At 38.1% G+C, this 23,816-nt stretch overlaps 1 protein-coding gene across 3 annotated transcripts in view; it reads left to right on the plus strand.

Moving 5' to 3' along the window:
• ENTREP2 (endosomal transmembrane epsin interactor 2) overlaps positions 1 to 23,816 on the plus strand; it is a 102,462-nt gene that overhangs the window by 31,889 nt on the left and 46,757 nt on the right. For all 3 annotated transcript variants that reach the window (XM_068143983.1, XM_068143981.1, XM_068143982.1), the window contains exon 2: positions 7,068 to 7,124. In XM_068143983.1, coding sequence (XP_068000084.1) covers positions 7,068 to 7,124 — 57 coding nt within the window. The remainder of the gene's footprint in view (positions 1 to 7,067; positions 7,125 to 23,816) is intronic.

Genomic DNA, 23,816 nt, shown 5'->3' on the forward strand with positions numbered 1-23,816 from the left:
ATTTATTTGCATACAGAAAAAGAAAATACTGTTGCTTTTGATGTCTAGATTACTTTACAATGAACCTCATCTTTCATCCCTTGAGAAATAGTCTTAGTAATTGAAAGAGCCATCGTCTCATTTCACTTATCTAAAGCAATCACAGTCTTCATTCATATAATTATTGGAAGAGCCCAGCAGCAAAAATCTGATTAGTGAGTTCATAACGCTACTGGAAAACAACAATTCTAGAATAGTATTCTGTACTGAGTCAATGATACAAGTCGAGATTGTTGTGAAAACAGATTAGGAAATGTCTAAATAATAATAATAATAATAATAATAACAACAACAATTTTCTTTGTCACAGTAATACGATGAATATAATAATATTTTTTTTTGGTCACTGAAAGAGAAAACGAAAGTTCTGAAAGTGAACTCATAGCTGGGTAATACTTTGGAAAAGTAATGGCATCTTTTGTTACTGGAGTTAAGATAATCTTAAATTTTCACATTCTCAGCCCTTAAAGAAATTCAGCAATAATGGAATTACAAAGAATTTAAAATACACCAGTATTTTAGGAAAGGAAATCCAGTATACATTTAGGCTTGGAGGTTTATACCCTCACAGAAATCTTTATAGTCTATCATATGGACTGAACATCAAGACCAGGAAAATAAGTATTCACAGGAAAAAAAACCTTGATTGTACAATACCTGTATACACATCTACCATTTGATAAATTGCTTCAAATTTCACTGATTTCTTTGGTTCACTGCATTTTAATTAAGCTTTTGACTGCTGCCTCAGTAAAACTTTCCGGCTTCAAAGGATCAATAAGCTATCCACAGCTGATCTGAGCTTTTGTAGAGATGTTGAATAACATGTAGAGGCAGCAAATTTCTTGAGTCAAATGATTTTAAAACTAATTTATTTTTTTAGCTTTCATTATGAACATTATGCAGTATTCAGTGATTGGTTACGTGGTAGTTTTGTTGGTAACATTTGTCAGAAGTAGTGGTGACCTTTTGATTCATTCATAGGTCATTCTAGAGGAAGGAAGTTGCTCAAGTTCTGTAGGGAGCCTCATTTTAATTTTAGAGAATTGTCCGAAACAGAAATTGCCAGAAAAGCTTCTTACGTGATGTCTTACACTATGTTGAGAGATGTTTTTCTGACTTAAAGCTCTCCACGTGTGAAACTGCATGTATTGAGCTAGGTCTGCACTCATCTGTTTATTTCAAGTTTATTCATAGATAATCTAATAAATTTGAACACATGCAGGATTTGTTGTAAAATGCTTACTTTCTGTCCTGTTTAAATACTTTTTTGATAATGGCTAGTACTCACGGATTACATTTCAGCATGTATAAAATAATGTAACGGTGTGTTGTGTGAATGTGTAATAAAAAGCAGATTAGAATTAGGAACACGTTGTGAGTCATTGACATAGCAGCTCTGTGCTTATTTTATCTAAATTCCTATCCATTGATTTTAATATAGTTTGCATATAGTAGTGAAGTAGAGATAGAGATCGTAACCACTTGCAGAAGTGAAAAATACAGGATGTATTGTCTTTTCAGAATTTGAAACTATTTTATTCTTCTGTATGTGTACACACTCTGTTAGCCCTTGTTCTCTGTATGTCGAAGGAAAAATATCCTTTTGGAGTAATAATTTTTCTACAAAGATATTTAATGTGCACTGTAATTTTATAATAATCATTGGTTACTTCCATAAAGAAACTATGGATGTGAAATAAGGATATCATAGGGAAACAAAGATGGGGGGAAACAAAAAAGGCTCATCCTAGAGCTTAAGATGAGATAAAGACTGCAGGCAGTTAATACATTCTGGTAGCGATGTCACTATATAGGTAATTTTACTGTCCTGTTCTTGTGGGGCACTGAGGGATTTTTTTTTCTCTGCTCCTGTTTCCATGGCAATTAGAATTAAATTAGTTTTAGGTTCACAGTGGGTAAATGAGAGAGACTAAGCTATGATGCAGTGTTTCTGAGTCTGGAACATACCCACTCTTTTTAGAAAATAGCTCAGAACTGTACTCAATTTGTTGCTCCTTTGCTGTTGACTTGCTTGTGTTTGTCTTGAAGCACAGAGATCTTTTGCTTCTGGTTAGGCAGTCTTGTGGTACTTGTGCTCCTTGTGTTCACAATGGTGTGGTCTTTAAAGAAGAGAACGGTCCCTGGATACAGTGATAGCTACATGTTGAAGAGTCAGTTTGCATATCTGCAATTTTAAATTTTCCATTGCGTATGATTGATTTGTGTAGTGTTTTGAATGTGATAGAATGGTCTTGTGTTTTTTATCTCCACCCACCATTTGGGATGATTTTCTTAAAAGAGCCCTTCAGAAATCATGCCACTGTTCTGTATTTGTGCATGCAATTTTTCTCTGTGTGTGTATGCATCTGGGAAGGTAGTGATTTTTTTTTCCCACCCTGATACTTGTTAATGCATTTCCTCCACACTCACTCCAAGAGATTTTCATCCTCACTATTTTTTCAGGAGTTGGAATTGGAATGAAGAGTAACATTACTGGTAAATTGTTCTAGTTGCCTCTTAGCTAATTCCCTTGCTGTCACAATTCTTTCTCCTATAGCTTGTGTTTCACTTACCATAATTTTGCGCTAATGGATTGCAGATGCAGAGTATTGTTAGATTTCGTTCTCTGGTCCTCATGTGTCTGTAGTCTCTGACCATGTGATATTTGTGATGTTACCACTGCTGTAGATTTTGCAGAAACATAATCCTTGAAGATATTCCTACTGTTGATTTGATCTCTTTGTCTGAGGTACATGGGTAGATTAAGAGATAGTTTGGGATATCAGTACCTTTTAGTTGTTCAGGTGCGACTGAACTTCATCCTTCCAGGAACATCTGAGTTGGCAAAAATTAAACCTTGCAGTAGTTTGTACTCCTATAGAGGAGAGAGGGGAACTGTAGGAAGTGTCAGTGGTTTCAGGCACTTCTGAAGAGAATCAGGTGCTTCAGTGCTTTACTGACAGAAAACTCTGGGTGATACTAGTGCTGTTAAGTGCTGGCATTTACCTCCTTAGGTATAGTAGATTAGGCAGCCTGCTAACTGTTCTACCCTCTCCAACTCCCTATTTTGGCTGTGGTTTGTTCTGCCTGGCCCACCTTAATAGATGTTTGTCAAATGTGTTGTAATGGGAATTCTATGGCCTACCTCCTCTGCCAATGTTGAAATCTCTTGAGCATTACAAAGTTTGTCTTAGTCTCCAGCAAAAATCTCTGTTACTGCAAATATAAATCAATTCTTTCTCATTTAGCCCTTAGTGTACTTTAAGAACAATTGATCAGTCTCTTTTCTGTAACAGTCTTTTTTTTTTTTTTTAATTTGTGAAACTGCTGTTAAATTCCACCTCAGTCTATTCTCCTGTAAAACCAGCTTGCTTCAACCTCTCCTCACAGACATGTTCTCTGAAAAGATGTATTCAAATTGTAAGCATCTGGAGAAAGACAACAAAATGAGTTTCACATATAGATCTTTAGTTTGTGTAAGACATCCCTGTCAAAACTTTATTTTAACCTTAAGACCTCCTTAGCAAGGCTTTTTGTTTTCCTGAGCAAATAAACAGAAAATTGAAAAATTCTAGCATGTATTATAAAAATGTTAGAAAATAATAATACAGAAACTCAAAACACCATACAGTGGGTTTTACTTATTCTGCTTTGGGTCTAGCAGATTAGATATAATATTAAAATGTGAACATAACTATTGAGCTGCTAAAGAATTACAGTACTGATAGCTGATCTCCTTAATGTCTTGGGAGAAAAAGAGAAAATGAAATCTGAGTCCCAGAAAGCTCAAAGTTCTGAAATAGCAAAGAGGAGTGATTTATGGTATCTTAACTGCATCTCAGCCCCTCTTACTAAGAAAAGTTAGAGGTGATTGACAGCTGTATACATTTTTCCTCGTTTGTAAGAGTACTCTGTTCTTTGACACCTGTTTTGTTACCTTTCATCTTAACTATTCTTGATGGCAGGTTGACACATTTCCTGTTACAAAATAGCAAAAAAGCCTTAAGAAAGCGGGACAAGTAACATTTTTGCGGCCTACTTTTTAATATAGAGATGATAATTGAAGATTTTTTGGGTAATTGTGCTAATTTAATGTTGTTCTTAATACCAGGGTATTTACAACAGCACATTGAGGGACAAGAGGCAATGAGCATAAATGGAAGTGAGAGAGTTTCAGATTGTTTCTAGGGCAGGAGGAAATTCCCCATGGGGACAGTGATGATGTTGCTAGGTACATGTGTAGATAGGCTGTTCGGTTTCTAGGTTATCTAGATACATTCACAACATACATTTTGGAAAACATACACAGACATCTGTCAACATGAAATTTAGCTCTTCTGGCCCTTTAAATTTTCTGATACTTGTATGATCATAAGCCTATTGTTGATACTCATATTTTTATTATTATTTGATGGAGGATTCACTGCAATTCAGCATATTTGAAGTTAGGTCCAAGATAAATGTGCTGTGTGAGCTCTGAAATCAAACCAAATTGCCAAAATTAAGTCGACAAGTTGTTAAAATTATCAATCTCCAGTAAATTTTTCGAAGAAAGAAAAAAACCATGCCCAGCACAGACATGAGGTGGTGATTTTATGGAAAAAAAAAAAAAATTAAGACCTATAGGTTGCAATATCGAGCTATAGGTGTTTAGGAAATTACATATGTTTTAATTCCTGGTGTGCCTATGTTTCTTGGCCCTTAACCTTGTGAAATCAAGTACGTTTCAAATAACTCCTAATTTTGTATGTAAGTGAAGTGTAGTTATATTTACTTAATCGAATATTGACATTGTATTCATAAGAAGTAGAAACTTGAAGAGGAAAAAATGTTACTGGTGATTTGGTTGTTTTTTGTTTGGTTGGTGGTTTGGTGGTGGGGTGTTGGTTTTTTTTATTATTTTATTTTATTTTATTTTATTTCTGGTCTTCTGCAAGACCAAGAGGAATCTTTATATTTCTATTTTCTTAAGAGTCATTTAGTATATTCTAACAAATGTTAGTGTGTGATGTTCTCTTTGTGCTTTCTTCCTAATTTTATAGTTGTGTGTACTGTGGTCTAAAGTGTTGAAGGTGTTTGGCACTGGAAATAGTTACATCTCATATCAAAATAGGCTTTTAGTTAGCTACAGTCATGTTGGGGGCTAATGAGATTTGAAAAATTATAGCATTGTTGAGGGGAAATCTTTCTTATAATGACAGTACAGAACTTGCAGTGTCTGTTGTCAGTGCATATTGAGAGTTTATTGACTGGCCTGACTATGCTTGACTTTTAGCATGGTGAACCAGTGGGGTGCTGCAAAGCTCTGCTTTTCCAAACAAAACCATGTGTACCTCTTCCGTTTTCCAAGGCCTCTGTAAAGGTCAAGCACAGTTGTAGTTCAGCTGAACAGTTTCCTGACTCTGGATATGTAACTCAGTGACTGAGAAATACTGGCCTATGTATGAGTATTTTATGTATCAATACATACTCTGTTTTGGAAGGCAATTTCTTGTTTTTCCTGAAGCATGTTCTTTAATAACTTTACAATTTCAGCTGTCCCATTTATTTGAGAGCATGTTGCTGTCTAGCCTGCAGTCAAACTAGCTTACCCTGTCATTTTACATTCTTGAGTGCAGTTTCACATTACAAGACTATCAGCCCAGGGACAGTTATCATGCAGCAATAATAAGCTAATGCAGCTGTGTGAGCAAATTTAATTAACTGCAAAAATGGGATTCTCAGCTTTTCCCTGACTTGGCCAACATCCAGAAGTATGTAGCTTTTACAGTCTAGGAAATGCTGTAGAATACAAACTATGCACATTTGCACATAGGAATTATCTGTATAGTCTTGGATATTCATAACCTCATTTTGGTTCAGTTGTTAATGTGTTTATGCCTTCTTGTCTATTGTGTTTGTACTTAAAAAAATAACATTGAGGTTTTACTATGAAACCTTATCTGGACAGCTTTTTGATGGCATAGCTGCTGAACAAGAGTGAAAGGTGCACTTTCCAACATGCTGCCTTCTTGAATAATGTTCTGCACAACTGCAGCAGCTGTGGATATTAAGTTGTGAAACATGTTTGAGATGTTCTCGCAGTGTGACTGTCTGCACAATAGACATAGTGAAAGCTTAAAAGTGAGCACTGCAGAGCGCAACTTCTCCATGTGACCAATAGTTCTTTCCCTGATACATCAGCAAACAATTTCCAACCTGATTCCCAGTACAGTGTGCATTGCATGGGCAGTAGCTAGATACAGATGAATTTTTACTTACACTCTACTGTTACTCTGCCTAAACGTTTGATAATCAAGCATGACATAGTAAGAATAGTAGCTTTCTGGCATTTGAATTCCAACGAACTCTGAGTATAATTTCAGGGAAAAGGATACTTACTAGCTGCTGGGCTTCCTCCCTTTTGAATATCAAAGATCTGTAGAGAGCAAAAACGATGCTAGAGCTTATTATAATACACTGTAGATGTATCCAGGTTAGAATTTGCTGACTTTTAGCTTGTAGTAGAGAGGGTAATTTATCTGTACACTAAATACAGTATTTAAATGAATCTATGTGGGCTTTTTCAAATGTAAGATCAAGTAGTGTGGTTGATTGAGTGGGTGGAACAAAATAAAAAAGCCCAAACCAACCAACCAAACACTTTTGCTGATTTAGCAGGATACCCTGGATGATCTTGCCAGGGTATCTTTACTCCCCTTTTTGTGAGCCAATTTTTGATGATGATTGGAGACCTAAACATTATTCTTGAGTGCTGGTAACATGTGGGACTTGGAGAGATAACATTAGAAGATTTTTGTGATCTGATCAGAACTAAACTGGATCTGGCAGCTATACTGGAATTTGTTTGAACAACAGCTTAGTATTTTATTGAGAATAAAATGAAAACACTATCTTTTAAAGAGTTTATTCCCAGCTCTCTGTCAGTACACAACATGACTGTGTATTAAGTTTCATCATAATTTACTATATTTTAATTACATGTCTAAACACTGTCTCTTTGGTGACTCTGCTCTATCTTACAGGTGCTGTTGTCAGGATTGATTGGTGTTGTTTCATGGAAGAGACCCCTTTCACTTGTGGTGAGTAGCAATGTGGCTTTAACTGTGTTATACAGATGCTAAATAAAGTGAATTAAAGAATTCTGGGCAAGTAACTGCCAGAGGTTTTGGTTTTGTTTAGAAGCCTAATAGCCTCTGGGGATAGTTTTCCAGTGCTGTTATGTATCCTAATATTTATAAACAGTAAAAAATTTTGACTTAGATAATTTATGTAATATGATATCAAGGTGACAGTAGTATTTTTATTCTGTCTGTATTTAAGTCTTGGAGAGGTATAGTGTTTGTTATGTGTTAAAGAATATAGATATCTACTGCTCCTTCCTTGCCATTGTTACAGTTCAGTCTTGGTTTTAAAACTAGTAGCATGTGGTTTAAAAATTTACATCCAAGAACCATTGGATAACCATATTGCTCATTGGATAACTGTATGTGCTCAAAGAAAGGCAGCAGTCATATTATAGTTGATGGTATGAAATGAAAAACATCTGAAAATAGCATTGCTGTGAAGTAGATAGCCTCTATAATGCATTATGGCTTGTATTAATAGATGCTAATGAAATGTTGTTTTCAGTATGTTTTTAGTTATATATTTTGAAAGTCACTGTTGTTCTAGACAAAGAGACTGTTGGTCTGCATTTGTATTTGCATTTAACTTAACTTGCCTGGATTGCAAAAATGCATATTCCAAATTAATAGCTATTCTTCATGTACAAAACAATTTTCAGCTACATTATGTATTCTGTTGTGAGACTCATGTAGTTAATTAATAATGAAAAATGATTTATGCTTTGTATATGCACGCTAATAGAGTTTCCATTAGCCTAGCAATACATAGCAATGTGAGACTCAAATAAGTCTTACTAAAAAAGGTGAGATAACTATCACTAAGGTTGTATTAGCAGGTAAATGTTGCCTTTGAAGAAGTGTGCATGCATAACATAGTAACATATGTAACATCTGTAAAATAATTAATGCTAGCCTCAGTACTAGATAGTCCCAAAATAAAATAATAATGAAGAAAAGAGTAATGGATGAAATAGAAAGACCTGTATTAATAACAATAAAGCTAATTAGGACTTGAGATAATTATTTCAGTATTATGAACTAAAGCACTAGTGTTAGACCTTCTGATGTTTATTTTTTTTAACTTTGCCTTCACATAATTCACTTTTCATTGTTTTTAAAGGACAGATTGAGTTTGTAGTGATTCAGTGACTGGTGTTTTCACCAGCAGATGAACTCTGTATGATGTAGAAAGCTGCCTGATGGTGTCCAAAATGAGGTTGAAGGGAAACAAATTAGTGGAACTAATGAGGGCCCACAAGAAAGGTAGCAGCATGGGATAAAATACAAAAGACCAACAAACAAACAGACAAAGCCCCAAACCAAAAACCACACACACACAAAAACCCAACCAAAAAAAACCCCCAAACAAAAATTTTTACTCATCACTGATTAGCAGAGAGCTTTCACATTAGAACCTATCTAAGGACTGATATGCTATGAATGAGTAGTCATCAAGTGAAAATATTCAGAATTTCTCAGACTTTTATGTTTATTTTTTTACAAACCATACAACCAATGAACGTGTATGTGAGAATACTTGGACAGATGCAAGTGGTCGTTTGGTTGCCCCAGTACGTTTCTGGCTATCTCTTTCTCGGCAGCAGCAGGAGGAACATGCTGTTTTGTTTCCTGGTGTTTATCAAAAGTGAAGCAAAGAGCCCCCAAGTGCTGTTTTCTCTTAGTCTTTGTAGGTTTGCAGTGTTGCTTAAAGTAATACCATGTATCTCTAGGTAAAGATTAAATTTCTTCTCAGCATTATAACCAATAGCTGGTATACTTGGGTTTATTCCAATATATTTTATTCTACTCTACCAACTTTGGACTTTGTTAACAGTAGTTTTCTACCTAATACCTTGGAATGCTACCTCTTTGAATGAAAATAATAGAATTGTATAGTATTAAAAATATGTCAAAAGAAAAAGTTCTCTTCAGTGTTTGGTACCCACATCTCATTTCACTTTCATTTGTGTTATACTTTACTGTTCATAGAGTACAAATCCTAAAACTAAAATAATTTCTTTGAACTGAGTGCTTGTGCAACTGTGAAATCAAACTAAACCTGAGACGTTTCAAAACAGTTGCTCATGAGCAACTGTAATAGCTGTTTAAATTATTGGAATTAACAGTATTCATGCATCAGAAATGTTATTCAGGCCTCTCAAGGCTTGGCTGCTTTGATTCCTGATACTTGCATATTGTTATTTCATCTAGGCTTTCAGATACCGATTTGTTCAGTGAAATGTAAAGTGTCATGGTCAATATCATTCAAGGAAATAAATATAAAAGGGAAGAAATAGTAAATGAAAGCCTAATATTCTCATAAGAGCTCACCTTCCAAGAGTAAGCTTCATGCTCGAGTCAAATGCTAGTTGTTTCTCTTCTGTATTTCTGTATTGATGCTTTGTGGTGGCATAATTGGAGGAACAGGGAACAGGCGTGTTTTTTTCCTTCTTTAAGATTAAGCTGTGCAATTGCCAGTCCTCATAGTTTTGCTGTGGCTACATAATAGCTGTTTTTCCATGTTGAATTGTTAATACCTTTTAGCTGGAACCAGGGGCACAGGATGACTATTTGTTCTGGTTAAGAAGTTAATACTGTACAAGAGCTCATAGCACAGAGTACCATCAACTTGCCAACAAGTTGTAGTTCTTGTCATCTACGTATACAATACATATGCAAAATATGTATAATCAATAATTACCTTTTCACATATTATAAATAACTATTGATTACAATATACATCTTTTTGTTGCATTCCCTTACTGTATCTGGCCTTGCAAAGAGTAAGAACAAAAGAAAGCAAGCTTTATCATTTGAGGCTATAGATAAAGTGTTATGAAATTAAATGATATACCATTTCTGATATTCTTAAAACTGATGCAACTGATACTATTTTAAGGTGCCAGTTTCCTGCTTGTTTTGGATTTGAGACTGACAGAAGGTTGGTAACCCAGCAGTGCTTTGGCTATCATTGAGCAGTACTTGCACAGTGTCTAGGTTTTCTCTTTTTCCCACTCTTCATCACTTGCCTTGTGTTTTTTCCTTGCTCCTTCCTTTGTTTATTAAATTGCATCTATCACAACCCACAGGTTTTTTCACTTTTACTCTTCTGGTTCTCTTCCTGTCCTGTTGGAAGTGGGACTGAGTGAGTGGCTGTGGTGGTGCTTCACCACTGGCCAAGGTCAGCCTCTCATAGTAGTGATTCTGGTTTGCTTGTTGCTGTATTCATATAATTCTTTTCACAGATGCAGTGTCCTTTTTTTTTGCAGAGGTATTGTTTCCTGCAGGCAAAAGGAGAAGTCAAGAAGCAACAAACACAAATAGTAGTTCATCACCCATCACCTTATATCTTAGCAGAAATGTAAACACATTAGGGAAATTTTACTGCAATGTTAATGTGAAGAAACTTGATTACACATAGAAGTTCTCATGTTCAGGTGTCTTTGCATAGCTGAGTTATGTGAAGGACTAACCAGATATGGCAGTTTGAGGCTGTGGGTGCCTTTAGGGCCACAGTTTCATTACTTTATGTGAAATTCATTGCTTACCACTTAGCTATCAGTTGCTTGTATCCCCAAATGCCATATATATGTATGGAACATGCGTTATCAAGCTAATTGGGATTTACATTTACCAGAGGAGACACCTAGGCATTAAAGAACTTGTTTATGCATTAATTTTGAACAGTGTTTTCCTTACAAATTCCAGTATTTCCTTATTAAGCTTTTTGTATTTTTAATTTTAATTGAGGGAGAGGTTGCATAGCTCCTGAGGTTGAATTACCTTGTACAAAACTTCAAACGGTGTGGCAAGCTTAGTTTTCTGTAACAGCCTATGATAAAAATCTGTTTGTCTGAAGTAGATTAATTTAGCCTCTGAATTGAGTGGAAAGCTCCTGTGTTGCCAGCTGGGTTCTGAATGATCACAGAAAAATATTTTTATGTATCTGAAAGCTTTTAAATAAACTTACAAATTTTTTTAAACTATATATTTTTCCTGGGAACAGAAATGTAATTTTTTTTAATGCCTGTGAATATTATACAATACTTATTAATGCATTATTAGCATTTAAAAGCATTTCCTATGAAAGCACATTCCAGTTATAGTTCCATGCAGCCATGAAAATGCAGACCTGTGCATATAACTTTAATAACTGGCTGAAAAATGCTGGTCTGTGCATTTGTTTTTCTGCATGTTTTCTGATTCGTGTGCCTTAAATGGAAGGAGACACTGTTTTCACTGCATTGTGCCTTGCAGTGCGCCGGTACTTTGTGCTTTTTTTGTTTGTGTGGGTTTTTTCCCCCATTTTTTAAAGCAGATAGGATTTTCATAATTTAAGAAAAATAAAAGAGAAGCTGTCTGACATGCATGCAGTTCAACCTGCACGTCAGGCTGTGCAAGGTAGACTGCACCTTTAGTAAGAATCAGTCAAATGCTGAACTGACTTTGTTAGAAAACATCTTGGGCCATCTTAGTTCATTGCAAGATGAGAGATTTGAAAAACTAAAATTAAATCTACCTTTCTTTCTTTTTTTTTTTTCCTTTTCACTGAGTAAAATCAACTACATCTTCCCTACCAGAGTTTTGCAGTTTCTGATAAATTTGGATAATGGTTGAATGGCGAATATTGCTTTCAAAAAGAAACTTGGAAAGCTGTGATGGCTTCTACTTGCAAAGCAAATCCAAAGGTGCTGTGATGATACTAAGCTGTAAATTTGGTTTAGACCTAGTATGGACCCAGGCTTTGAAAGTGAGAGCAGAGTATTTTTCTTTACCCACTTCTCTAGGAGCATGGATGGAAAATACTCAGGTTTGGAGAAGCGGAATGCTAAATGAAGGGGAAGAGAAAGGCAAAAGACTAGGACAGGAAAGGGGAATTAAAATGTGAGTCTGGCAACATGGAAGAGACTGAGATCAAAAAGTGATGAGGAGAACAGGGCCTATGTGAGCAGGGAGGGGTAAACCAAAAGTATGTCAATAAGAAGTCACGCAATGTAATTTGTTTTTTCCTATGTGATGTTTAATTACAGTACCATAAGCACTGTAACTAATTCTGACTTAAAATAGATTTGTCTCTTAGGTTTGAATAACTTCAGGGAAGAAAGTGTGAGCAGTAAAACAATATTTTCCTACAGGTGGGACACAGTTAAGTTTTCTTGGTCTTTTACCTTCCTCTTTTCCCCCTCACTGGGATACAGTTGTATAAAGCACTAATATGTCTACACTGCTGTAGTAACCAAACCAAATCAACTCTCTTTTCACAGTACTCCCATGTGACTACAGTTATACCAGAAGTTTGTGAGACTATATAAAAAGAAGTTAATGCATTTATTGATAGCTCTGCTCCAGGTTACACAAATTTCAAAGCAAATTTGAAATGTATTTCTGTTTCTGTCAAAGCTTCTGTTTGAGAATCTGCTTGCAATACCTGACAGAGTAGTTAAACCTGAATGGTTTATATTTGGCTTTAGTAAACTCTTTCTCTCTCTCTCTCTTTTTTTTTAAAACAAACCAGGCTAATGAATAGCCATGACTGGGATGTAGGCATAGATGGGTATAAACTCTTTAGGAAGGATAGGCAGGGAAGGAGAGGAGGAGGTGTTGCCCTCTATGTCAATAGCCAGTTGGAATCAGTGGAGCTCCAACTGGGGAGGGATGATAAGCTAGTTGAGAGTGTATGGGTCAAAATTAAAGGCAGGACAGGGGAAGAAGATATTACTGTGGGGGTCTCCTACAGGCCACCTGACCAGCAGATCCAAGCAGATGAGGCCCTCCATAGGCAAATAGAAGCAGCTTCCAGGTCACAAGCCCTGGTCCTCATGGGTGATTTCAACCACCCGGATATCTGCTGGAGGGACAACACAGCAAGGCACCAGCAATCCAGGATGTTCCTGGACTGCATAGAAGACAACTTCCTCCTCCAAATGGTGGAGGAACCAACAAGAAATGGTGCTATGCTGGACCTTGTTCTCACCAACAGGGAAGGGCTGGTAAGCAATGTGAGGCTCATAGACGGCCTTGGCTGCAGTGACCATGAAGCAGTTGAATTTAATATCCTCAGGGCAATCAGGAGGAAGCATTCCAAGCTCACGACCCTAGACTTTAGGCATGCAGATTTTGATCGCTTCAGGGATCTGCTAGCCAAAGTGTCGTGGGACAAAGCCCTGGAGGGAAGAGGGACCCAGGACAGCTGGTCAGTATTCAAGGACCACCTCCTCTGTGTCCAGGAGCTCTGTGTACCAACAAAGAGAAAAGCAGGTAAGAATGCTAGGAGGCCTGCCTGGATGGGCAAGGAGCTACTGGACACACTATTACTTAAAAGGAAACTCTACAGGAAGTGGAGGGAAGGACAGGTAGAACAGGGGGAATACAAGGAAGCTGCCCGAGCAGCAAGAGTCCTGGTCAGGAAAGCCAAAGCAGAGTTTGAGTTGAATCTAGCCAGGGAGATTAAAGGGAATACTAAGAACTTTTACAGGTATATTAATGGGAAGAAGAAGACTAGGGAAGGTGTGGGCCCCCTCAGAAAGGAAAATGGTGACATGGTCACATGTGATGAGGAAAAGGCTGAGGTACTTAATAACTTCTTTACCTCAGTCTTCACTGCAAGGGCCTCTAGCCACACTCCTGATGTTATGGAAGTCAAAGCCAGGGACGGGGAGGAAGAACTGCCCATTGTAAGTGCAGATCAGGTTCGTGATCATCTGAAGAACCTGAAAGTGTTCAGGTCCATGGGACCCGACGGGTTACACCCACGGGTACTGAGAGAACTGGCAGATGAGGTTGCTAAACCCCTCTCTATTATATTTCAAAAGTCCTGGCAGTCTGGTGAAGTCCCCACAGACTGGAAAAGGGGAAACATTGCCCCCATCTTCAAAAAGGGCAAGAAGGAGGAACCAGGGAACTACAGGCCAGTCAGTCTCACCTCTGTGCCTGGAAAGATCATGGAACAGATCCTCCTGGAGTCACTACTCGCTCAAAAGAATAGTGAAGAGGTGATTGGGAACAGTCAGCATGGCTTTGCCAAGGGCAAATCCTGCCTGACCAACCTGGTGGCCTTCTATGAGCAGGTGACAAAATTAATAGATGAGGGGCGAGCAACTGATGTCGTTTACCTGGACCTGAGCAAAGCCTTTGACACTGTCCCACACCACATCCTGGTCTCCAAACTGGTGACACATGGGTTTGATGGGTGGACCACTAGATGGATAAGGAACTGGCTTGATGGTCGCACCCAAAGAGTGGCTGTCAATGGCTCCATGTCCCAGTGGAGGCCAGTGACAAGTGGAGTCCCTCAGGGATCAGTCCTGGGACCTGTCTTATTCAACATCTTTGTGGGGGACATGGACAGTGGCATTGAGTGCACCCTCAGCAAGTTTGCTGATGACACCAAGCTGTGTGGTGCAGCAGACACGCTGGAGGGAAGGGAGGCCATCCAGCGGGACCTTGACAGGCTGGAGAGGTGGGCACAGGCCAACCTCATGAAGTTCAATAAGAGCAAGTGCAGGGTCCTGCATCTGGGTGGAGGCAATCCCAGGCACAAATACAGGCTGGGCAGTGACTGGCTGGAGGGTAGCCCTGAGGAGAGAGACTTGGGGGTGCTGGTGGACAAAAAGCTCAACATGAGCTCTCAGTGTGCACTTGCAGCCCGCAAAGCCAATCAGATCCTGGGCTGCATCAGGAGAAGTGTGGCTAGCAGGTCGAGGGAGGTGATCCTCCCCCTCTACTCAGCCCTGGTGAGACCCCACCTGGAGTACTGTGTCCAGTTCTGGAGCCCCTATTACAAGAGGGATGTGGAGGTGCTGGAACGTGTCCAGAGAAGGGCCACGAGGATGATCAGAGGGCTGGAGCACCTCTCCTATGAGGACAGACTGAAGGAGTTGGGGCTGTTCAGTCTGCAGAAGAGAAGGCTCCGAGGAGACCTAATTGTCGCCTTCCAGTATCTGAAGGGGGCCTACAGGAAGGCTGGGGAAGGACTTCTCAGGATCTCAGGTAGTGATAGGACTAGGGGGAATGGAATGAAGCTGGAGGTGGGGAGATTCAGGCTGGATGTGAGGAGGAGGTTCTTCACCATGAGAGTGGTGAAACCCTGGAATGGGTTGTCCAGGGAGGTGGTCGAGGCCCCGTCCCTGGGGGTGTTTAAGAGCAGGCTGGATGAGGCTCTGGCCAGGCTGATCTAGTGTGGGGTGTCCCTGCCCATGGCAGGGGGGTTGGAACTAGATGATCCTTGTGGTCCCTTCCAACCCTGAATGAAACTATGAAACTATGAAACTATGAAATTGTGAAGCCTTTTCAATAGGCTGGTAACTATCATTGTTTAATCCCTACTCCTTCCTTACTCACTTCCAGGGTTGTATGCACCTTTCCTAACCTGATTCTACTAACTGTGCCAGCAATCTCTGCTAGACTTCTTGAGAGAAATACAAGTACTTGCCATTTATCTGGCTACATTCTGACACCTCATATGAAATGCATGGCAGAAACTGTGGATCTATTTTGTGTGTTCTCCTGCTGAATTTTGGTGTTGAGATGTTCCAAGGAAGGCATTTTTAGTTCACTGAATGCTGTTCTTTGACTGGTGTCCAGTGAAAAGTGATGCTGCAGGAGAGAGCAGAAAACACCTGCAACTGAACAGGTCTGCTTCAGGCATCCTTAGCCACATCCTGATTGAGCCCTTCCCACAAAAAGTTTTGATTTTTCTCTCTTTTCTCAGCTTCTGGTAGCAGTTAACATTTTAGTAGTAGCAGGACAACCACAGTGTTCAATTTTCATTAGGGTATTTTTTTGCTCTATGCATGTTTTACTTTCAAAATACCTGAAGAAATAACCAACCATGTAATAAATTAATGGGGATTTCTTAGGGTTTTGTTCAACAGATTACCTTGATGAATAACACTACTAGGTACTACTTATAAATGTTTTATATAGATGTGCTATATTTAGCAACTAGGTTTGGCTGGACTTGTGCTGGGTTTTGTGTTTTCTTTTTCTGTAGAGATTCAAGTGATCAGATTTTACTAGATCATGTCTCAGAAAGCAAATTTTAAAGATGCTTGTAAAAGATGCATGTAATTTTACTTGTGCATGTGCAGGAACATGTCTACCGCTGTTTGCATAGTTACTCAGAAAATAGAAGTTACCTGATCAATCACACTTGCACAGTCCAGCTTGGATTTCGATATTTATGATCAGTCTGTGGAAATTAGTGGCATACAGTATATATTATTTACAGTGCATTAACACAGTAAAACAAATTATGTGTCTTCCAAAACATGAACAGTGACATTAAGCTGAATTTTTGTCTTAGGTTAAAGTGCTACAACATCTTTTGCTTTTGGTCTTTTGCTGATGGCCTCTTGATGCCTTTTCTGATGCTGTGCATGGATCATAAATTGAGTTTCTCCTAGACAGAGAGTAACTAGGTGGCTAGAAAGTAGTGTGTCACATATGATGAACTTTCCTATCTTAATCCTTGTGAGAGATGTTTGTGCCTTAAATCAGAGGATTTTGAATGGTTTGGGTATTTTCCATTCTAGAATGGTCCTTTCTGAAGTTTTATTAGTTTGGGTCACTGTTCCTGAATTGTTTCCTATTTTTTCAAGCTGCATTTCACCAGTCTTTGTTGACAAATGTTAAGGGTTGCAGCCTGGTGCAACTTTCAGTTGCCAAAAAGAAGAGCTTTTAATGTGCTCACACTTGTGCATGAAATGAGGAAGACAGAGGTTGATTGGAATTTCCACCTCTCTCTCCTTCCCTTAGAGTTGTTTTCCCATTGTATGAACTGCTGGTTTAGGCTGTGGATTAATGCCTCTTGTTGGACTGAGTAGGGTGTCTGGAAAGCGTGGTCTTTAAAGTCTGCAATTAGATATTATGTAAGCTCTGATTATATTCAGGCACTAAATTGCTTTTTGCATGTAGATTAACATAAGCATTTTGATTTTTAATGGTGCACTATCTCACCTTTTGTGCTTTTTCTCCTTAAAACTGTCAATTGCTTTCTTTTATAGTATGTGGAAACAACTAACAGAAAAACCTTCTGCCAGTGCCATTTCATTAGTATATACCTGGCAGAACAGGGAGATGAAAACACAGGAAGTGAGTCTAAGAAACTTCTATAAAGGGGGAGTAAAGGTGTCACAGAGTGAAGCATCTATTTAGAGTGAATATTATATGTCCTCTTTTGTAGCTTAACACTTCATAATGTGTTTTTCTTGAATGGGTCTGTCTGTCTGCATCTCTGTTACTCTTTCCACAAAGGCTGCCTGTTCCTGGGTCCAGCTGTCACCCATGTCAGAATCTAGACTCCTCTGCTGAGCATCTATCTGCTAATTAGTGGCAAAATTTTAAAAGACCACAAGGAGCTTTTCCTGAAGAGTGCAAAAACACTGCTGGGGCATGAGAGTTGCCCCTTCCTAAACAAGCACATCTTAATTACCCTTACACGGACCCTTCTACTCCCCATCTGCTCCTATTGCATCCTGTTGCCATAGCAGCAGTTAATGCTAGCGATAGGAAATGGCCACGGTTCCAGCATCATTGCGGCTGCTTATAATGAAGAGTGTGGTATGGGTGCTACATTTGCCTCTTACCAGTCTGTCAGTAATTCCCCTGTTCTCACACACTTTCTAAATATATCTGCTAATGGTTCTTCCATCTCATTTGCTCCTTCTTTTAGAAATGCAGGTTGCATCCCATCTGGTCTGGAATTTTTGGCAGCTTTTGCAGAGTCTTAATTTCTTCAGCTCTTCCTTGGTGTGAGTCTGTTTAGGATTTCTTCCTCCCTGGTAAATTAATCCTGGTTTCTGACATCTATCTCACTGCTTTTGAAGAAAACAATTTTGTTTAGGGATGTCTCTATATGTCTTTCAGTAAAACAGTTCATTCTTTGAAGTCATTGCTATTATTCAGATTTTGTTTATAAATTGGAAATTACATTCATATTATAATCTTTATGGTCACCATTTTATGAATGTAGCAATTTGCTTTTTAATATAAATGAGGGACAGATATCAGAAATCAGCAGGAAAATGTTCATACATTTTGATGTGATATTAGAAAATGTATGACAGTCAGTATTTGCATTTTATTGGAAAAACAAAATATTTGCTTCTTGTTAAGAGAGTTGTGCTTCCAATAGGAAAATATATACTGCTTTTTACTTTTTCAGACAGTAGAGAAAACAAAAAAACCCCAAAGAATGGTCCTTCCATTTGAAAGTGGAAGCAACTGTATAAAGGAGTGTATGTATGTGTGTGTGTATGTATATATATGTAGAGCTGGAGTGGTCACAGTGGAGGAATGAAAAGTCATTTTGCGCACACTGCTGAGTCATGTAGGAAAGGGAGGGAGAGCTGGCAATTTGATGCTGCTCTGTATATCTTATTCAGTATAGACAATCCCTCTGCTGATAAGTCCTTTTTAATTTAACTGTTACTCAGAACAGGTAATTCATGTAATTTCCCCTATCCTCCCAGTATAGGATTTTCTTCCATCATAAAGAGTCTGTGTTACAATAACATAAATTAAACCATGCTTCTAATCTAGGAAAATAAGATTGTAATTTTATGTTTTACCCATGTGTGTAAAGGTAAAATGGGTGACTATATGTTTTTCATCTTAATTTTGATAACCGAAGTAAAGCTGCATATGTATAGTATCACCATAACTGGCTAGTGGGGCTGCATGGAATTTATTTGTTAAACTATGTATTTCAATTTAGAATTTGTGAAGAAACAGTAACCAGAAACTTACTTTAGATGAGATAAATAGTGAATAGAACAGAATAGAATAGGATTAACCAGGCTGGAAAAGACCCTTGAGATGATCAAGTCCAACCTATCATCCAACACCATCTAATCAACTAAACCATGGCACCAAGCACCCCAGCCAAGTCTCTTCCTAAACACCTCCAGTGATGGTGACTCCACCACTTCCCTGGGCAGCCCATTCCAATGGCCAGTCACTCTTTCTATGAAGAACTTACTCCTAACATCAGCCTAAACCTCCTCTGGCACAGCTTGAGACTGTGTCCTCTTGTTCTGGTGCTGCTTGCCTGAGAGAAGAGACCAACCCCCACCTGGCTACAGCCTCTCTTCAGGGAGTTGTAGACAGCAATAAGGTCTCCTCTGAACCTCCTCCAGGCTAAGCAATGCCAGCTCCCTCAGCCTCTCCTCATAGGGCTTGTGCTCCAAACCCCTCACCAGCTTTGTTGCCCTTCTCTGGACATGTTGCAGCAAGTCAACATCTTTCCTAAACTGAGGGGCCCAGAACTGGACACAGTACTCAAGGTGTGACCTAACCAGTGCTGAGTACAGGGGCATAATGACCTCCCTGCTCCTGCTGGTCACACTATTTCTGATGCAGGCCAGGATGCCATTGGCCTTCTTGGCCACCTGGGCACACTGCTGGCTCATGTTCAGCCAGCTGTCAACCAGTACCCGCAGGGCCCTTTCTGATTAGCTGTTCTCCAGCCACTCTGACCCCAGCCTGTAGCACTGTTTGAAATGTTTTTATTTAAAAGGTGAATAAATATTTTCATGAAGTAATATAAAGTATTTGGGGGGTGAGAGAGATGGGGATGGATGCCTCATTCTTTGTACAATTAAAACTCATGTGATTTCATTTTGTCTTAACAAATACTGAAAATGCTCATGTATTGTGGATATAACTGAGCAGTGATGGCTTGCTAATCTTGCTCACCTGACAGAAGCCTTCTTTCTTAATGGTCAAAGTAAAGGTATTCTGGTGTGATAGTTTTCAGAGAGACCACACAGTTGTTCATTAATAAGAATAATTGCACATGACTAGTTAATTGCTATTAATATTTTGGGAAAGACAGATGCAAAATTATCTGTGGATCTGACCTTTACAACCTGCTTCTCTCTAATTATGCTACTGCCAGGAAGGGCTGCTTGCATAGTCGTCTGATGCCTGTCCTTGTCAGCAGAACAACATGAGCCTTTATTTCCTCAGGGTATTCTGCTACAGATGTTATAAAAGGTTAATTTATATGGAATAGCATTTCACCCACACTTCCGTGGAGGTGAATCCTTCAAGCAATGTGACATTTACAAGAATATATTGTTTCTATGGAAGACCCTATTATTGCAGTTGCTATGGAAGGATAAAATCAGTCTTACTAGATTTGGTTTAAAGTTGCTACATTACTTGCACATATTTTAAAGTGTATTCATTTCAATTTACTGTTTTAGCTGGCTGTTTTGTTTAAATATAGATTGATTTGGTATATACTAAACTAAGTTAGGAAAATGTCTTGCCTAACCTAACCACGGCCTCATATTGTCAGCACCTTAGCATAGAATGGAAGAATAGAAGCAAGTAAGCAAGTTGCTGGTCACTGAGGTGGAGAAGGGGTGGTACAAAAGAAGAATACATTGTTGTTAGGGCATGAAAAAAGTTTGAAACAGGCTGAACTTTTTTTTTAATATTGGAATTACCTGCAAATCTAGGTCTAGAAATGTCTACTGCCGTACTAGGAATGGTAGGGAGGTGATATAACCAGGAGAGCAACTAGTACTATTTGTTTGGACTAAGAACAAAAAGTTATCTGGTGCTTCAGTCTCAAATTGCAACTCATGGACTCCATGAGTTGTAAGAGTCTCTATAGTAGCTTTCATTTAAGCTTCAAGGGAAAACCACTTTGTTTACCAAGCTTCCTTCAGAATCATGCAGATGCCAACAGTGTTAATTTGAACCAAAATATTGCATGTATTTTAATATTTATACCAAGGTTTCAGCTTTCTCTTAAAATTCTTTTTGACTAGGTCTAATGAGGCTATTTATTTGGAGGAAATGTAATTTGATAATGACTGAAATAAAGTAGTTTTATATATTTTAGGATAAACCAGAATATATTTATGGTTCTTAAAGCATTAAAATCTCTAACCTGGTGCTGTGCCACAGGGCATGGAATAATCCTGCCTGTTTAATACACAACATTGCTTTAGATCTAGAGAAAATATTTTTGCTCACACTTTTGATATAGGCAAAGGACATGGAATGCTGAATTAAACAGATCTGAAATGCCAGCACTTTATCAGACTTTTCTCAGCAAGTTATTTTGAAAGTGATATGATTGAGAAACTCTATTATTAGGCAAATAATGGGAAGGAAATTTTGTTGTTTCATGTGCACTTGCAAACCCTTATTAGTCAGCATTGCTGGTTTGATTGCCATTTTTGCATACTAAGTTTTTTAATTAATTTTTTAAATTATCTATTTAATTCTATGATCTGTAATTAAATGAAGTTTGAGTTTTATCTTCTGATATTTTTGTATAGTATACTTTTTAACTGAATAAATTACAGGGGCAGAAAGGATCAATAAATCATGTGACCTCTTAAAATAACAGTCCTAACACCCTTGATCATGAACTGTGAAACTTTCTTGCAAAATATTTTTGCAGGTTTTTTTTAAAAGATCTATCTGGCATTGCCTTTATGATGAATGCTCCATGATGCTCATAGATACAGTATTCCAGTGGGTAATAAATGTTACTAAAAATCATTGAATTAATCTAAATTTGTCTTGTTTTGTCCTCTTACTAGTGCTAGCTTCTTATACTTCTCTTAGCTGAAGAGCTTCACTTTTTGTTTTCTTCATAGTAGGACCTTGTGTTGGCCAGGGATATGAGACAAAGCTGTCTAGATATTCTACTATAGTGAACTGGGTAGAGAAAATCAATGTGCTTTTACAGCCAGTGTAATATATGAACTATAATAGATATCTTTTAAAATTGATCTAAAGGCAGGATAGACATTTTTATAGGGCTTTTATATGACTCTTTGTGTGACTTTGTGTGAATCCTTTTTTGTTTGCTTTTCTCAGTAATTTTCCAAGTGGCAGCACACTTCTTTCTCTTTCACCTCGTCAGGTTTCTAACATGTTTTTTTCTGTCCTCTGTGCAACCTGGCTGCTACTGCCTGCTCTGCATGTTCCCCAAATGTGATTCTGTGTTGATAATTTTATTTTCTGCAAAGCTTTTGAAGGGACAGTTAGAAGGGAATATATACAGACAGTTACCTTACTCAGATCTTAAAACTGCTTCATACCTATTAAGAATGTGATCACTCAGGAAAATAGGCAAGAAGAAATGTTTATTAGCCTGAAATAAGGTAGGGGAGGAATGTACCAGTGCTTTGGCATATAACCTTCCCATGAGCACACCATTAGCCATAAAAGTGAAAGGGAGTCAAATGAGATGAGCTGCTTGTCTGCATTGCGAGGAACAGGAATGCACTTGTGTGTATTGTGGAGAAGCTGACTTCTCCGAAAGTTTTGTGGTAATCTTCGTATTGGATTCAGCAGCTGGCTGATCCAACAGGTAGCTTGTGTCTATACACCAAATAATCTTATAAGTAATCTTAGTACTGCCACAGTAGCTGTTCTCACTTCTTAATAATGCTTAGTGCTCATGTATTTTTAGGTTTGCTTCTGATCATGTCCTTCTGCATTTCTGTCAGGGAAACAATAATTTCTGTAGAGTAAATGATAATATTACTGCATGCAGACTGGAAGACAAAGCTTGGTGAGTAAAACAACCATGCTGCAAGTTTTTGTTCTACTTATCACAGCATCACAGTATAACTAAGGTTGGAAGAGACCTCAAGGATCATCGAGTCCAACCTATCACCGCAGACCTCATGACTAGACCATGGCACCAAGTGCCACGTCTAATCTCCTCTTGAACACTTCCAGGGACGGTGACTCCACCACCTCTCTGGGCAGCACATTGCAATGACGAATGACTTGCTCGGTGAAGGACTTTCTCCTCACAACAGTTTACAGTGACAGGCTTACTTGCTTCTGGCAATTCTTGCTGTTTGACAAATCATATATGTCTATATTAAAAATAAAATATTTTAAACCACATTGAATGTATGCATACATATTTAAAGTGGTTAGGAAAAGTCTGGAGAGTCTAATGTCAAATTACAGTGTCTCAAAACTTTTTATAAAGTGTTTCAATAACATTTACCAAAAAAATAATGTTCGTTCTAGAATGACTTGATGACCTTTCAGAGAACTACAGGACAGGAATTAACAGGGAATACCAGCTTCACTAAGTATTACAAATATAGAGAATAGGCAGGTTTGCAGAAGCAAGCCTAACATGTCAGTTCCTGTGTTTTCTAAGTGTTAGCATCTTGACCTTCAAACCACTGAAAGTCATGAAGGAAAGTAGTAATTGAAATGGCAGCCATGAATACAAACTGTGCTTCCTATAGATCTTCAAAATGAAAGTGTGAGGAATGAAATAAAAGCTTGCTTTTACAAATATGGCTTCATCTAATAAAATTTGTCACATTCCCTTTAGGAGGACTTTGCCTGTAGCAGTTTCTTCCTCCTTGTTGCAATAAGTCATTCTTCAAACCATATTTAATGCTGTTCCTTTTTGCTGTGCTTCTGATTTGTTCATTTGTAGTAGCTATTTTGGTTTACACATTAGTATTTTTTTTCCCTATAAATGTATCCCTTGGTATCAGACAGTGAAAATGTAGTGATGCTGTGTATTTGATATAATTGCTTATGATTCAATTTTTCAGTGAGTCACCTTTTGCGCGCTTGTGTTTGATGTGAGGTTGTGTCTTATTTTGACATTGAGTTCAAAATGAAAGTGCAAGCTACTCT

Source organism: Melanerpes formicivorus, unplaced genomic scaffold, assembly GCF_026170545.1.
Source record: "Melanerpes formicivorus ecotype bairdi unplaced genomic scaffold, bMelFor1.0.p_v2 SCAF_10, whole genome shotgun sequence".
Taxonomy (NCBI): Eukaryota; Metazoa; Chordata; class Aves; order Piciformes; family Picidae; genus Melanerpes; species Melanerpes formicivorus.